Source organism: Garra rufa, chromosome 19 (assembly GCF_049309525.1).
Source record: "Garra rufa chromosome 19, GarRuf1.0, whole genome shotgun sequence".
Taxonomy (NCBI): Eukaryota; Metazoa; Chordata; class Actinopteri; order Cypriniformes; family Cyprinidae; genus Garra; species Garra rufa.
The window spans coordinates 30091454-30108889 of NC_133379.1; the positions used below are offsets into that span (position 1 = coordinate 30091454).

Genomic DNA, 17436 nt, shown 5'->3' on the forward strand with positions numbered 1-17436 from the left:
TGAGACCCTTCTTCCTCGGCTGTGATCGTGTTTTTCACAGGCACCACAGAAGTCCACTATATGGAGATAATAAATAAAAATAATAAAACAATTCTTAACGACTGAAGAAATAAAGACATGAACATCTTTGATGACAAGGGGATGAGTACATCATCTGTAAATTTTTGTTCTGAAAGTTAACTGCTCCTTTAAGAGGGACACAAACGGCGCGCTTATCGCTGAGTGAATTTTATAAAACACTGTAAATATAACACATTTTTCATTTACAATTAATTAATATATATATATATATATATATATATATATATATATATATATATATATATATATATATGTGTGTGTGTGTGTGTGTGTGCTGTTTTTATGCTCTAAACTCGACACTAGAGACCGAATTACGACGTCTCTTAGCAACGGCGATGTCTCCACGGCAACATCCTCCCAATCCGTCTGTCGAAAAGCTTCAGGAGGATAATTCAAGCGACAAAATCCTCACGCTACGTCAACAGTAAAAAGATGAAAAGCTTTGCTGTGTTTAAAATTAAAGCTTGGACTATAAAACCAATGCATGGGGAGCAAAATATCGCTGTTTATGAATTGTTTGTGACTGTGAGAAATGAGTGACTCGTGGAGGGGTAACAGACACGAACGCGTGACAGAGCTGCAGTGACAGTGATGCTGTGACTGAATTTACTGTTATCTAGCCGTGCAATCTGCATTTCTGTGCAACAAAACCCAGTCAAATAGCGAATATTTGCACTTACCGGCAGAATGGACCCCGGTGTGCTCATATTCTTACTTTACGTCATGATAGCTCACGACCTGGTGTGTGGACTGATGCAGTACAGGAGACAAGCAGCCAAACCTCATAAACGCCTCATGTGGTGCTCCAGGTAAGATGTTTTCGTGTGTATTTTGCCTCGCAAATTTGCTAAAACGTCCCCTAAATTAACTAAATCTGACTTCTTTCTGGGACATCTACAAATGTAAAGAGAGTTATTCTTTATGCATTAAAATGTTCTGTAAGGTAGCCTAAATATGTTTCTCCTAACATAATGTGACTTACGCAACTATTTATACCTTAATATTCCCAGTGTTCACTTTTCTGGCAAATCAGTCTTTATATGAGAAAGTATTAAAGTAAAACTTTACAAAAATTACAATTGCTTTTAAAAACAGCTAATTGAATAATCTAATGTGTCTATGCTTTAATAACTGTAGAGTCTATATTCTTATCCACAGTGCCCGTGTCTGTCATGGAACATGGAGAGTCAGTAGCCAGCCGGTGCGGACAGGGAGACGAGACTTGAAGAAAACTGGACGTATTGTCAGGAAAGCGTGAGACGAGGGCCACCATGCACATATGGTCCATAAATGTCTATTAATCATCCTTTCTGCACTGTGATCACTCACTGAAGCTATGCTGGACCGCTCACTGCCGTTTGTGATTATATCATTTCAACTGTGATGCTCAAAGTTTACAAGTTTCCTATTCACTGTAATTGTGGACATCTTTACTTAGAGGTTCATTTCTAGCTGTAGCTTACCTACAAATTTAAATTCTGCCATTTACTCACTCTTTTTGTCATTGCAAACATGTATCAGAACTTTTGAAAAATGTATTTAACATTACTATAATTTTTTCTCTGCAGTTGCAGTGCTCTATGGAAGTCCGTTTCAGTTTTTTTTAATCCTACAATTCTGACTTTTTTTTTCTCGCAATTGCAAGTTTACATCTCATGGTACAAACTCACAAGTATGAATTATGAAGACATTGCGAGACATAAACTCGTAGTTCTTAGAAATAAACTTGCAATTCTGAGAAATAAAGTTGCAATTCTAAAAAAATATAGTCAGAACTGCAAGATATAAACTCACAATTCTTTTTTTTTTTTTAGAATTGTAAGTTTGTATCTTGCAATTGTGACTTTTTTTTCAGAATTGTGAGTTAAGTCAGAACCCAGAGAAATTAACTTGCATTTGCGAGAAAAAAAAACTCAAGTTTTTAATCTCACAATCCTGACTTTATTTCTCGCATTTGTGAGTTTATCATTAATTCTGAGTAAAAAAAAAACATCAGAAGTTTTTATTGTGCAATTCTGACTTTATTTCTTGCAATTGTGATTTTATATCTCGCAATTCTGACTTTTTAACTGAGTTTATATCTTGCAATTCTGACTTTATTTCTCACAATTGTGAGATTATATCATGCAATTGTGTAAAGTCAGAATTGTGAGTTCATATCTCGCAATTCTGACTTTATTACTCGCATTTGCGAGTTTATATATACATTTTTATCTTGCAATTCTGGCTTTATAACTGTGAGTTTATGTCTCACAATTTTTATCTCGCAATTCTGACTTTATCACAAATGTGAGTTTATATCTCGCAAATCTGACTATAATAACTGAGTTCATATCTCGCAATTCTGACTTTATTGGAATTGCGAGTTTATATATCATTTTTTATCTCGCAATTCTGACTTAAAAATTGAGATATAAACTCACAGTTATAATCTCGCAATTCTGACTTTATTTCTCACAATTGTGAGTTTATATCACGCAATAGTGACATTTTTTCAGTTTATATCACAATTGTGAGAAAAATGTCAGAATTCCAAGATAAAAACTCGCAATTCTGACTTTTATTCTCGCAAATGCAAGTTTTTATATCAGTTTTTATCTCACAATTCTGACTTTATTTCTCACAATTGTTTATATCATGCAATTCTAAATCAAAGTCACAATTGTGACATGTCAAAATTCTGACTTTATTTTTGCGAGTTTTTATCTTGGAATTCATTTTTTTATCATGCAATTTTGACTTTATTACTTGCAATTGCGAGTTTATATCATAATTCTGAGAGAAAAAGTCAGAATTACAAGTTTCTATCACAATTCTGAGAAAGAAAAAGTCACAAAAACCTTTTTTGTGTGTGTGGCAGAAACGGGCTGCCATAAAATGCTTCAGAATGGACACATACATCATTCACCATAAAAGTCCATGTTTTCTGGAGCTAAAACCATGTGAAGCAGACCTTTTTGTGTGCGTTTCACAGAGAAAAGTAATACAGGATTGGAATAACGAGAGTGAGAAAATAATGGCAGAATTTTAATTTATGAGTGAACGAAGAATGTTTATAGAACATGTTTTTGTTAGTGTTTTGTAAGCTGCTATTTTTACCTAAACTGAATTTATTACATGGTTAAAATGAGTTGTAGTAGCAAATGCAAAGTTCAGTCTCAAGCAGAGGTGATTTGAGATCTCTGATCATTTACAATGTAATATCACTGTGCACTAGAGTATGGACATTCATCCCAGATTGCAGCAATTAATCTACATGACATCAGTTTGAAGAAAAACATCTGATAAATGGGTTTTGCAAAATATTGTTTCTTGTTGAAATGTTGTTTCTGCCGTATTACATTTTGTAAATGAATTGCAAATTCTTGTTTTGTATCTGTGTGCCTGACTATGTATTGAGACTCATTAAATATGCATTTCAGCCTCAACTACAGTGTACTTACATTTTCAGAGTTAAAGAGTTAGAGTTGGACTTTCATTCTGACAGCACCCATTCACTACAGAGGATCCATTGGTGAGCAAGTGACGTAATGGTAAATTGAATTCATTCAGATTCCTTTAATGCATCAGGTGATTGTAGTTTGCCTGTTTTAGTTTTTCTTTTGCTCTCACGCTATTTCATAAACATTGACAAGATCCACCCACAACAAGACAAGAATGCAGATGGGTCAGGAAAACTGGTTACATTAAAGGTTACATATTATCTTTTTTTCATATTTCCTTTTGTTCTCTGCCAGTACATTCTTTTGAAACACTACAGTAGTAAAGATGCCTTAAGAGAACATCTGTTCTATTGACACCCAAACACCGCACCCATAGCAAATTTTAACGAACCCAAAATTTAACGTCAAAACCACTGACATAAAAAGAGACGTGACCATCCATAACAACTTTTACTCCTCTGAAGTGGCTTTCCATTGAGTGGTGAAACATGGTAAAGGAGATTTGCTTTAATTCGAACCCAAAAGCATCAATAAAGGTGATGAGGTCTGGTGATGAGGACTTGTAATCAGTGTTGCCAAGTCCACATTCAACACTGTTGCTGCAGGTTGTTTTTCATGTCCGTAGGTTGAAACGACCCCAATAATGTGTATTTTACCCCCTGGGGGACCCTCTTTCAAAACATGATTGGGATAGTTTTGAGTAGCAATTGGGTGGGTTTTGTTGTGAAAACCTGACAACCCTGCTTGCAAATGACCCTTCGCAAGAACCCGCCTGGCCTTCAGGTCTCACGCTGCACAAGATCAGTGTTGCCAAGTCCACGATTTTCCCACAGAATTGGGCTACATAAACACTGTTGCCTTATGTTGCTTTTCGTGGCCTTTGGGTTGAGCTGACCCCAATAACGTGATATTTAGCCTCTTAAATCGAATTTTACCAGGGGGAACCCAGTCAAAAAAACTGTGTATTTTAGCCCCGGAATGTGATTTTTACAGGTGGGTTGACCACTGAAATGCCATTGGGCTAGTTTTTGGTTAGTTTTGAGTAGCAATTGGGTGGGGTTTGTTGTGAAAACCTGGAAACCTTGAAAATATGTTTTTAGGCAGTGAAAAATACATCACGAAGCAAAGAGAAAACTATCAATGCACTGCCAGACAAGACGGAGCAGGTTACTTTAGGTATGTAACAAAGTCTCAGCTTTCAAATTGCCTCGTTTTGTTAGAAATTCAAACAATAAATATTGTTTTGTGGCTCTTTAATATGTCGTGACAGATCACTGTAGTGCCTCAGTTCATGTAAATCAATCATCTCTTCCTTTTTACTAGTTATAGCGTAATATAAGCATGATAAACATCAGAAGGTATCTTCTTTCAAAGTTTAAGATCACCAACGTTACGTTACTCTACTCTCTCGTCCCGTCTAGTTTGTTTGTCGGACAAAATGGCAGATTCTGCGTTATGATTGGTCAGATCACCTGTCAATCAAACTACATATTACTTCATGTAGGCCCGCCCACTTTTAGCGCCGCATTTGTCATGTTCTGGTTGTATCTCACGGATTTATGAATGAACCGCTCGTTTTAAAAACTTTCTGGTCTACTGACATTTGTTAAGACGTTTGTTTTAAATATTACAATGCTCACAATAACTTTCGTTAACTCTATAATATATAAATCCACTTAACCGATGCCATAGAAATATACTGAGCTACCGCTCAAACGGAAGTTCAAAGACAGTATTCTAAATATGACGCGATTTTTTTGTTTGTTTGTTTTTTTGTGAATAAGGTTGATTTTTGCCTTGTTTCCCAGCACAAATAACATTGTTAAATCAAGATACATTTAGCCTACTTCAGAAAAATATATAAAAAAATAAGTGAATTTTGCGTAAGATACATACTATAGTTTGTGTTGATCTATTATTACTATTATTATTTTTTAAGCATAAAGTCACTCATTTTGATTATTTTTTGCTACTCAAGTTAATGTGTCTTGGTTTATTTTATTTTTGATTCATTGATTCTGAGACGAAGATTGCATCAGATACTAGACTTTCCATAGGCCTAAACTTGTTTTGGCTTGTTTATTTGTAGCTGCAAATATCTTCAGGGTGTATACTTTACCTGTGTACTGTACACTACACACAATTTTACTGCCCTACTAAAATAATTAGTATATCTATGCACTAAATCAAAAAAGCTGTGTAATACTCATCTACATTTTTGCAAAAGACAGCAATGGCCATTTCAGCAAGTTTGGGACTCTTGTGTGTTTATTAGTGACATCAGAAGCTAATCAAACTGTGAAAACCTCTGTTCCTCTGTGCTTTCTTTATGCTGATGTCTCTTTGCCATGGAAAAAGGCTCTTAATAAGCATGGCGTGTAATTGTGTGTTCAGGGGAGCTGAGGTGAGAAAACCATTGAGTAGGTTTATTTGTCACTGAACGCACTGGTCATGCACAAGTCTCAAGAGATATTAGGCTCTATGACAAAGTGACACATTTCAACAAACAATCAATGAATCGCTGATTTTTTAAAACTATTTTAACAGCAGTGCAGATGGTTCAGCTGAACAGGTTTTAGAGCCTAAGTTCAATGCGTAATTACTCGTATTGTTTTGCTATCTCAGATCAGGTAAGTTTGGAAATGATGCATATTGTGTACGTCACACCTCTGTGATTCATATCCTCATTGAGAGTCTGCTTTAAACTTGACTGTTTCAGCACACAGGGTTTCAGTCTTCATATGAAGCGGAGCCAAACATACACCTCTGAGTAAGTCATGCTTGGTATATTTAATATGGTACATTAATGAGAACTTTGTTTTTCTATTCTGTGTTTTGTCTGTTTACTTTCAGTTTGAGGAATGCATAACAAACAATTTTTTTTTTTCAAATGTATTGTCATACTATTGTATTAAACAACTAACTTGCTATCTATCGTACAAAAAGCTAGTAAATTTAAAACATTGAAATGCACTACATTTAGTCTTGCTTTCTCTCTCCAGGTTTGTTGTTTACTGTAAATCTGTTCCAGAATGTCTTACATATCAGAAAGCTCTAGTCTCAACAAGGCCCTCCGGCAGCAATACCTCAGTCTGCCCCAGGGAAACTTCTGTCAGGTCACTTACGTTTGGATCGATGGCTCTGGAGAGGGTCTGCGTAACAAGACTCGAACCATGGATTCCGAGCCAAAGAGCATAGCTGGTACCAAAGCGTTAACTGATTTCACTTTCTTTATCTTGATAACCTTTTGCTTATTATTTTTGTTGTTGTTGTTCTTTGACAGATATTCCAGAATGGAATTTTGATGGTTCCAGTACGGGTCAGGCTAAAGGACACAACAGTGACATGCTTCTGATTCCTGTCTGCATGTTCAGGGATCCCTTCCTCTTGGATCCCAACAAACTGGTGCTATGTGAAGTGCTCAAGCACACCCGAAATCCTGCAGGTATAGAATTTATGATTTTAGATCACTGAAATAAAACTTTATTTATTTAATAATTAATAAAACACTTTTTGGGATATAATATTTTATACATTTTCAAAGCAACAATTATAGCTGGTGAGTTTTATGTACAGTAATACAGTTAAAAACAATTAAAGTTGATGTACACTACCAGTCAAAAGTTTTTGAACAGTATGGTTTTTAATGTTTTTTGAGGAAGTCTCTTCTGCTCACCAAGCCTGCATTTATTTGATCCAAAGCACAGCAAAAACAGTAAATTTATGAAATATTTTTACTACTTAAAATAGCTGCTTTCTCTTTTAATATATTTTAAAATGTAATTTATTCCTGCGATGTCAAAGCTGAATTTTTAGTATCTTTACTCCAGTCACACGATCCTTCAGAAATCATTCTAATATTTAGATTTGCTGCTCAAAAAACATTTATTATTATTATTATTATGGTAAAAACAGCTGAGCAGATTTTTTTTTTAGGTTTCTTTGATGAATAGAAAGTTCAGAAGAACAGCATTTATCTGAAATAGAAATCTTTTGTAACATTATAAATGTCTTTATTATCACTTTTGATCTAAAGCATCCTTGCTAAATATATCTATTAATTTCTATAATTTCTTTTGATCTTTCTTTTCATCAAAGAATCCTGAAAAAAAATGTACTCAACTGTTTTAAATATTGATAATAAAATAACATGTTTCTTAAACAGCAAATCATATTAGAATGATTTCTGAAGGATCATGTCACACTAAAGACTGGCGTAATAATGCTGAAACTTTAGATTGATCAGGAATAAAATACATTTTAAAATATATTCAAATAGAAAGCAGCTATTTTAAATAGTAAAAATGTTTCACAACATTACTGTTTTATTGTATTTTGGATCAAATAAATACATGCTTGGTGAGCAGAAGAGAATTTTTTTTAAAAAACATTAAAAACCTTACTGTTCAGAAACGTTTGACTTACAGCGTAGCTCAAGAAATCAATCTAGATTATTTAATCTGTAATACTTACAATTGTCAGATTTAATTTAAAGTAAACATTTAAATTTTTAGAATGTTACCAGTTTTTTCAAAAACAATTAAATAAATGCATTAAACTAAAAAAGGGCCATTCAAACTACAACCTTCATTTCCAAATTCTGTACAATTAAAATGCACATAGAGTTTCAAAACAGCTTGTAGTGATTATACAAATTAAGCTTGTGTAGAACTGATGAACCAAATTGTTTCTTTTAGAATCGAACCACCGTGACCGCTGTAACAAGGTTATGGAGAAGGTCAAAGACCTTCACCCCTGGTTTGGCATGGAGCAGGAATATACACTTTTTGGAGTGGATGGACACCCTTATGGCTGGCCCAGACTTGGATTCCCCAAACCACAAGGTTAGACCATGTATCAAGCTGCTGTAAAGCATTTCTTAAATGCCTGTAAAATGTCCCTCCTACCTGAAAGATCATAAAATCTGTGTTATGAGAAACCACAGCAGTTCTCTACAAACACCAAAGAAGCATCTGGAACTGAGCCATTGTTCACTAAGAAAAAACTTTCTGTTTGTGAGTAATTTCGCTTGCTTTGTTTGGCTGGCATAGATGTGATGTTAAAGAGCACCTTTTGAACCAGTGGTGCATTAATAGAGTTTCTGCATACTGCTTTACGGAAGAATTTATTTCACTAGGGTTTAAAGAGAAAAAACAACAACCCATACCCATTTTGTGATCCCAAACCTGTATGATTAAGTGGAACAACAAAGTAGAAGCTTTGTAGAATGTTCCAGCTGCTCTCTTGCACACGACAGCTGCATTACCCTTCAAATTGCGCAAACTGAAATTGCGAATTAAAAATTTACCCAATGCAAAAAGGTGTTTCACATGAGGTGATTTTCCAAGCAATTCGAAAAAGGAGTATTTTGCAAAACTGCAATGATAATCGTCTTTTTCGCATTTACAGCTCACTTGGCGTACGTAAAAGTCACACCATCACTTATTTATCTATAACCTTTAGGGATGCATGGCCGCTCACAAGTATAACGGGTTTTTCTTGCCATTAATGCTTGGGTATCTTCTTCTTTACACTGCACACGTCTGCGGCACATTTCGGAAGCGGCCCCAGAAGCACTCTTCTGCACTGCTTTGCTAAAGATACACATCTATGTCTCCATCGATTAAAAATAATGGCTAGTGCGGTGGCTGCGATATACATAAACCTACCAATATCGGTCGTCATGACTAATCGCAAGAGAAAAAAATTATGCTTTAATCGCATAACACTGGTTAATGGAAATGCAGTCATTTCATAATCGCTTTGTATCTACATTTATAAAATTTAGCAAAAGTTTTGTGCAAATCTGTGATGAAAAAGCACCTAATGATATGGATTTGCAAAGATACACGTCTATGTCTCTTTCGATTAAATATAATGGCTAGTGCGGTGGCTGCAATATACATAAACATACCAATATCATGACTTATCGTGACTTATTGTGAGAGGAAAAAATTACAGTTTAATCGCGTAACATAGGTTAATGGAAACGCCGTCATTTCATAATAGGTTTTTATCTGCATTTATAAAATATCGCAAAAGTTTTGTGCAAATCTGTAATGGAAATGCACCTAATGAAGTGGATTTGCTAAAGATACACGTCTATGTCTTCTTCAATTAAAAGTAATGGCTAGTGCGGTGGCTGCGATATACATAAACCTACCAACATCGGTCGTCATGACTTATCACAAGAAGAAAAAGTTATGTTTTAATTGTATAACATTGGTTAATGGAAGCGCAGTCATTTCACAGTATTTTTTTCCCGACTTTTATAAAATATCGCAAAAGTTTTGTTCAAATCTGTAATGGAAATGCATTTGCTAAAGATACACGTCTACGTCTCCTTTGATTAAAAACAATAGCTAGCATGTTGGCTGCGATATACATAAACCTACCAACATCGATTGTTGTGACTTATCGCGAGAGGAAATAATTACATTTTAATCACATAACATCGTTTAATAGAAATGCTGTCATTTCGCTATAGTTTTTTTCTGACATTTATGATATATTGCGAAAACTTTGCGCAAATCTGTAATGAGAAACAGAGAAAACACAGAGAAAATATATTTTTATTATTCGAAAAACTTGCTTAACTCCTATGGTCACCATTCACTTTCACTGTATGGAAAAACAGCTTGGACTTTCTATGTTTCAAAACACATGAGTGTGAGAAATTTTTATATTCATATTTAATTTTAATGTCTGATTGTACAATACTTTTATATTTAAAAGACGCCAGCATTTGATCTAAATTTTGTGTCTTATTTCTGCCAGGTCCGTATTACTGCAGTGTTGGTGCTGACAGAGCCTATGGCAGAGACATTGTGGAGTGTCATTATAAAGCCTGTCTCTATGCTGGCATCAAAATCAGTGGCACTAATGCAGAAGTCATGCCCTCTCAGGTAACTATCCGTTATAGCCATTAGATGGCATGTTCTGGATGGCCATTCTGAATACTTTGCTCTCTCTGCAGTGGGAGTTCCAGGTGGGTCCGTGTGAAGGAATTGAGATGGGAGATCATCTATGGATGGCACGTTTCCTGCTACACAGGGTGTGCGAAGACTTCGGAGTGGTGGCCACCATGGATCCAAAACCCATGACGGGAGATTGGAACGGAGCCGGTTGCCACATCAATGTGAGCACAGTGCAAATGAGAGAACAAGGAGGAATTGAGTATGTACTAAGTTATACACACACTCATAAGTCACAGAAAGACTAAATCATCATAAAAACATTTATTAGTATTCTGCCCTCCAAAGGCAAAGTGCAGTAACTACACATTTGGTCAAAATTGAGTTAAGGCTTAAAATGGACTTTGTGACAACTGTTTTGTCTTGTGGCAAAGTCTCCTGGTTTAGTTTTGTCCTGGAGAAACAAGATTGTTTCAGAGAAACAAGAGTGTCAACATGTTTGACTAACTGGTGTAAAAACTTTAAAGGCATTTTTCTCAGTTTCATTGTTGGCGTAGTTACTGCACTTTCCCTTTGGAGAGCAGTATGTGTCCAGTTTTGTCGTCTGTCACTTTTAATGCTCCTTTTCTTCAAAGCAGGATCAATTCTGATTGGCTGTCAATGTTATTATTGTCCATCAGATGGAAATAAATCATTCTTTTAGTAATTCCAGCTAAATTTTTTCTCTGCGTCTTTAACGTTAAAGTTGTGGTGTGAACTTCCTTATTCTCATAAGTGTTATAGTTATTATAAGTAGCATCCTTTTTGTGTACTGTTTGGTCCTGTTATCTGACCTCCATCATTCTTCTCTCTGCATCAGGCACATTGAGAAAGCCATTGAGAAACTGAGCAAACGCCATGCAGAGCATATTCGAGTCTACGACCCTCATGGTGGAGAAGATAACAAACGTCGACTCACGGGTCACCATGAAACTTCCAGCATCCATGATTTCTCAGCAGGTGTTGCAAACCGTGGAGCCAGCATTCGTATCCCTCGTCAGGTGGGTCAGGAAAAATGTGGTTACTTTGAGGATCGCCGTCCTGCCGCCAACTGTGACCCATATGCCGTAACCTGCAAAATGGCCGTCACATGCATGCTGGAAGAAGAAGAAGACATCGATGACGTGGAATAACAAACTTTTGAAAACGAATAATTGCTTAGAATGTTAAAATGCAACTTAAACTGTTATTTTTGTCTGTAAAAATAATACATATATATATATATATATATAGTATATAAATATTATATAATATATAAGTATTTATATATACTGTATATATAAACACTTCTTCTGAAAATGTTTCATGACACTGAATGATCGAACGCCTACCTGTTTCTCTGCACAATAGATTACATTAGTACCTGACTGGGGTTAACAGCTACTTTTCTACCTGCCACAGAAACAGAAATCAAAAGACTGCATTCCAAGTTAATTGCCACAGCAATGTGGATGGTTTAGGTGAACAGGATTTTACAATAGTCAAATGTTAAGGGTGTTCTCCTTTTACTCTATTGAAGCCACATAAAGCACATATCATACATTATAGTAACGGGTGTGAGCATTCATGTGGAATGAAGCTATGAAAAAACAATAATTAGTGAGAGTCTTCATTGACTGCCACATATGAAATGTGTCAGTAATGTTTCTTAATCCTCATTAAGGCTGCATTAATTTATTTGTGAAATAATAAAACACAGTTGTATTGTTACAATTAAAAAACTTATGTTTTAACATATTTTAACTGTAAAAATGCTTTAATTTTCGTTTTAAACAAGGTTGAACATAGTACACCCATCATTCAAACTGAGGATACCTGCATATATACAGTTTTTACAGATAAATGGATTTTATTTAGATTTACAACAGTGGAATGTATTTATCACATAAGGTGTTTTTGCAGTATGAATATATATATATATATATATATATATATACACACACACACACACACACACACATATATAGATATACAATGAGGAGCCAAAACATTATGAGCAGTCACAGGTGAAGCAAATGTCCTTGATCATCTAACAAGACCGTATGTTAAAGGGATAGTTCACCCAAAAATGAAAATTCGGTCATTAATTACTCACCTTCACGTCATTACAAATCCGTAAGATCTTCGTTCATCTTCTGAAAACATATTTAGGTATTTTTGATGAATTCCGAGAGCTTTCTGCATAGACAGCAACACAACTACTGCGTTCAAGGCATAGAAAGGTAGTAAGGACATCATTAAAATAGTTCTTATTCAACAAATTCTTCTCTTCGCACATTAATATTTTTGGAATAAAGTCATTCTTTTTGTTTTCTTTGCACGCAAATAGTATTCTCGTAGCTTCTTAAAATTACAGTTACTTTAACAATGTCTTTACTACCTTTCTTGGCCTTGAACGTATAGTTCCGTTGCTGTCTATGCAGGGTCAGAAAGCTCTCAAATTTTATCAGTGCCAAGGGGCCCTTGACTACCAGAAGCCTGGGGGGCCATGGCTTACAGGTTGCGCCATCCAGTTTGGTGAAGAAACCCCAACAACAGTCAAAATGAATGTTTATTTATGCTGGAATACATGGGTCCCATAGCCTATACAAGGCCTCTTAGACAAGGCTTTTTGTCTATGATGGCTCCCTGGCACTGCTGTTACTATTGGGCCCTGTTGTTCCATCCTGATTTAAATCATATTTACTGTATTTGAACCACTCCTAAAGCTTTTTTCTTTGTGTAAAGAGTATAAGAAAAAGTATTATTTAGCAGAATGAGAAAGATTTATTGACAAGTATGTTTGCATACACCAGGAACTGGTTTTGGTGAGAAAATAAGCTTCTAGTGCACAGATATAGACAAATTTGCATATACTAATTTGCACATGTGTATATACAATTGTTGTATGAACACATGTGGGGCACAGTTTACCTTGTGACACCATTTATTGTCAATATTGAGGATAATCCTTTTTGTCTACTTTGTGAGGTGCTCAAGCACACCCGGAAACCTGCAGGTGAAACGTATAAAACCCATGTTGGGTTCTTTATCTTATTTCTTTATCTCTCAGATTTAAAAAGTAACACAAAAGCAACATAACACATTACTTTCTATAAAAAGTAATTAAATAATGCAATTAGTTATTTTTTTAGGGAGTAACACAATATTGTAATGCATTAGTTTTAAAAGTAACTTTTCCCAACACTGGTTACTGTTGCTCAACTAGTAGAGCATGATGTTTACAGTGGGTACGGAAAGTATTCAGACCCCCTTAAATGTTTCACTCTTTGTTATACTGCAGCCATTTGCTGAAATCATTTAAGTTCATTTTTTTCCTCATTAATGTACACACAGCACCCCATATTGACAGAAAAACACAGAATTGTTGACATTTTTGCAGATTTAGTAAAACAGAAAAACTGAAATATCACATGGTCCTAAGTATTCAGACCCTTTGCTCAGTATTTAATAGAAGCACCCTTTTGATCTAATACAGCCATGAGTCTTTTTGGGAAAGATGCAACAAGTTTTTCCACACCTGGATTTGGGGATCCTCTGCCATTCCTCCTTGCAGATCCTCTCCAGATCTGTCAGGTTGGATGGTAAATGTTGATGGACAGCCATTTTTAGGTCTCTCCAGAGATGCTCAATTGGGTTTAAGTCAGGGCTCTGGCTGGGCCATTCAAGAACAGTCACAGAGTTGTTGATTGTGATTAGGGTCATTGTCTTGTTGGAAGGTAAACTTTCGGCCCAGTCTGAGGTCCTGAGCATTCTGGAGAAGGTTTTCGTCAATTGCAACCAGTCATCCTGTCCCTGCAGCTGAAAAACACCCCCACTGCATGATGCTGCCACCACCATGCTTCACTGTTGGGACTGTATTGGACAGGTGATGAGCAGTGCCTGGTTTTCTCCACACATACTGTTTAGAAATTAAGCCAAAAAGTTCTATCTTGGTCTCATCAGACCAGAGAATCTTATTTCTCACCATCTTGGAGTCCTTCAGCTGTTTATTAGCAAACTCCATGCAGGCTTTCATGTGTCTTGCATTGAGGAGAGGCTTCTGTCGGGCCACTCTGCCATAAAGCCCCGACTGGTGGAGGGCTGCAGTGATGGTTGACTTTCTACAACTTTCTCCGATCTCCCGACTGCATCTCTGGAGCTCAGCCACAGTGATCTTTGGATTCTTCTTTATCTCTCTTACCAAGGCTCTTCTCCCCTGATAGCTCAGTTTGGCCGGACGGCCAGCTCTAGGAAGAGTTCTGGTCGTCCCAAACGTCTTCCATTTAAGGATTATGGAGGCCACTGTGCTCTTAGGAACCTTAAGTGCAGTAGAAATTTTTTTGGAACCTTGGCCAGATCTGTGCCTTGCCACAATTCTGTCTCTGAGCTCTTCAGGCAGTTCCTTTGACCTCATGATTCTCATTTGCTCTGACATGCACTGTGAGCTGGAAGGTCTTATATAGACAGGTGTGTGGCTTTCCTAATCAAGTCCAATCAGTATAATCAAACACAGCTGGACTCAAATGAAGGTGTAGAACCATCTCAAGGATGATCAGAAGAAATGGACAACACCTGAGTTAAATATATGAGTGTCACAGCAAAGGGTCTGAATACTTAGGACCATGTGATATTTCAGTTTTTCTTTTTTAATAAATCTGCAAAAATGTCAACAATTCTGTGTTTTTCTGTCAATATGGGGTGCTGTGTGTACATTAATGAGGGAAAAAATGAACTTAATTGATTTCAGCAAAGGACTGCAATAAAACAAAGAGTGAAACATTTTGAGGGGGTCTGAATACTTTCCGTACCCACTGTATATGCCTAAATGTACATATATGTAAAACTGCTCATAACTACCCAAATACTAATCCAAATTTTTCTTATAGAATTAAACCACCGTAACAGCTATAACAAGGTCATGGAGAAGGTCAAAGAGCTTCCCCCTTGGTTTGGAATGGAGCAGGAATATACTCTCCTAGAAATGGATGGACACCCTTTTGGCTGGCCCAGAGTTGGATTCCCCAAACCACAAGGGGTAACACTTATTCACTATTAACTACGACTTTTCCCTCAATAAATTTCCAATTTGCTGCTTATTAATAGTTAGTAAGGTAGTTGTTAGGTGTAGGTATTGGGTAGGATTAGGGATGTAGAATAAGGTCATGTAGAATAAGGCATTAATATGTGCTTAATTAGTACTAATAAATGGCCAATATTCTAGTAATATGCATGCTAATAAGTCGTAGTTAATAGTGAATGACTTTTACATATTGTAAATTGTTACCAATTTAAACCACTGATTCTTTACAGCCTCTTTGTTTGGAAGTGAAAATAAACCGAATGTACTGTCACAGCGCAGAGCACAGCGTCTTTTTGACAATACCTTATCTACAGGAACGAGCTAGAGAAATTAAAGTTTTTTGTGGTATGTCCATGCAAAACGTATACAGGCATTATGCAAATATGTGACCCTGGACCACAAAAACAGTCTTAAGTAGCACGCCTATATTTGTAGCAATAGATAAAAATACATTGTATGGGTCAAAATGATTGGTCTTTTTCTTTTATGCCAAAAATCATTAGGAAATTCAGTAAAGATTATGTTCCATAACGATATTTCATTCATTTCCAGCGTAAATATATCAAAGCTTAATTTTTGATAAGTAATTTGCATTGCTAAGAACTTCATTTGGACAACTTTAAAGTCAGTTTTCTCAATATTTAGATTTTCCCAGATTTTCAAAACTCTAGTCGACTCTTTCTTTTAAGAGACAATAACTTTATTTATGATGCACTTTCAGCTTTACAACTTTGCAGACCGTTTACATTTAAATACAGCTACAATACTGCATTGCATTTTCAAAAATCTTTAAATAATGTGTCTGTCATTTTTTAAAACTACAAATTAATTTTGTGTGTTTCTTCTGTTATGTCAGTATAACTGCAGTGTTGGTGCTGACAGAGCTTTTGGCAGAGACATTGTGGAGTGCCATTATAAAGCCTGGCATCAAACTCACTGGCACTAACGCAGAGGTCATGCCCTCTCAGGTAATTATGAAATCATTAGGTAACTATGTGTACCAATATTTACTTTTCTACTGTTCTGCAAATTGGTTACATGACATTTTATACAAATAATACATTATTGTATTTACTCTTCCTCTTAACTGCATCTACATGAAACATTGTATCAGTGTTAAAAAAAAACAGTCTGGATATTTTTCTCTCTCTGCAGTGGGAGTTCCAGGTGGGTCCATGTGAAGGAATTGAAATGGGAGATCATCTATGGATGGCACGTTTCCTACTACACAGGGTGTGTGAAGACTTTGGAGTGGTGGCCACCCTGGATCCAAAACCCATGACAAAAGACTGGAATGGAGCTGGTTGCTGAATGTACTGAAATGCTTGAAAACATCAATATTTATTGCAGAATAAAATTTGCATATAAATATGACTTTAAGAGTTTTTTTTTTTAAATAGGCCATCTTTAACATAATGCATGTTATTCCATTGGAAGACTTGCTTGTTTAAACCTCAGTAATTCAAATTAGATGCTGATGTTGGTTATTATAGCACTGACATTCTACCACTTTCACACAAGTGTATTAGAACAAATATCAATTTTAAATCTTGTCAATGAGTCCGCTCCAGAACCTCCTCTAGTCCATGAGTCCCCTCCAGAACCTGTTCCAGTCCATGAGTCCACTCCAGAACCTGTTCCAGTCTATAAGTCCGCTCCAGAACCTGCTCCGGTCCATGAGTCCTCTCCAGAACCTACTCCGGTCCATGAGTCCTCTCCAGAACCTGCTCCGGTCCATGAGTCCTCTCCAGAACCTACTCCGGTCCATGAGTCCTCTCCAGAACCTGCTCCGGTCCATGAGTCCTCTCCAGAACCTGCTCCGGTCCATGAGTCCTCTCCAGAACCTGCTCCGGTCCATGAGTCCTCTCCAGAACCTGCTCCGGTCCATGAGTCCTCT

At 36.3% G+C, this 17436-nt stretch overlaps 1 protein-coding gene and 1 pseudogene across 1 annotated transcript; both read left to right on the forward strand.

Moving 5' to 3' along the window:
• Nucleotides 1-6532: 6532 nt before the first annotated feature.
• LOC141292431 (glutamine synthetase-like) lies at nucleotides 6533-12165 on the forward strand. Its single transcript, XM_073824446.1, has 6 exons — nucleotides 6533-6725; nucleotides 6808-6969; nucleotides 8222-8368; nucleotides 10302-10429; nucleotides 10501-10700; nucleotides 11298-12165. Exons 1-6 carry the CDS (start codon nucleotides 6557-6559, stop codon nucleotides 11608-11610), a joined length of 1119 nt encoding a protein of 372 aa, XP_073680547.1. The 5' UTR covers nucleotides 6533-6556; the 3' UTR covers nucleotides 11611-12165.
• Nucleotides 12166-13372: 1207 nt separating this feature from the next.
• On the forward strand, nucleotides 13373-16850 carry LOC141292054 (glutamine synthetase-like; annotated as a pseudogene).
• Nucleotides 16851-17436: the final 586 nt, after the last annotated feature.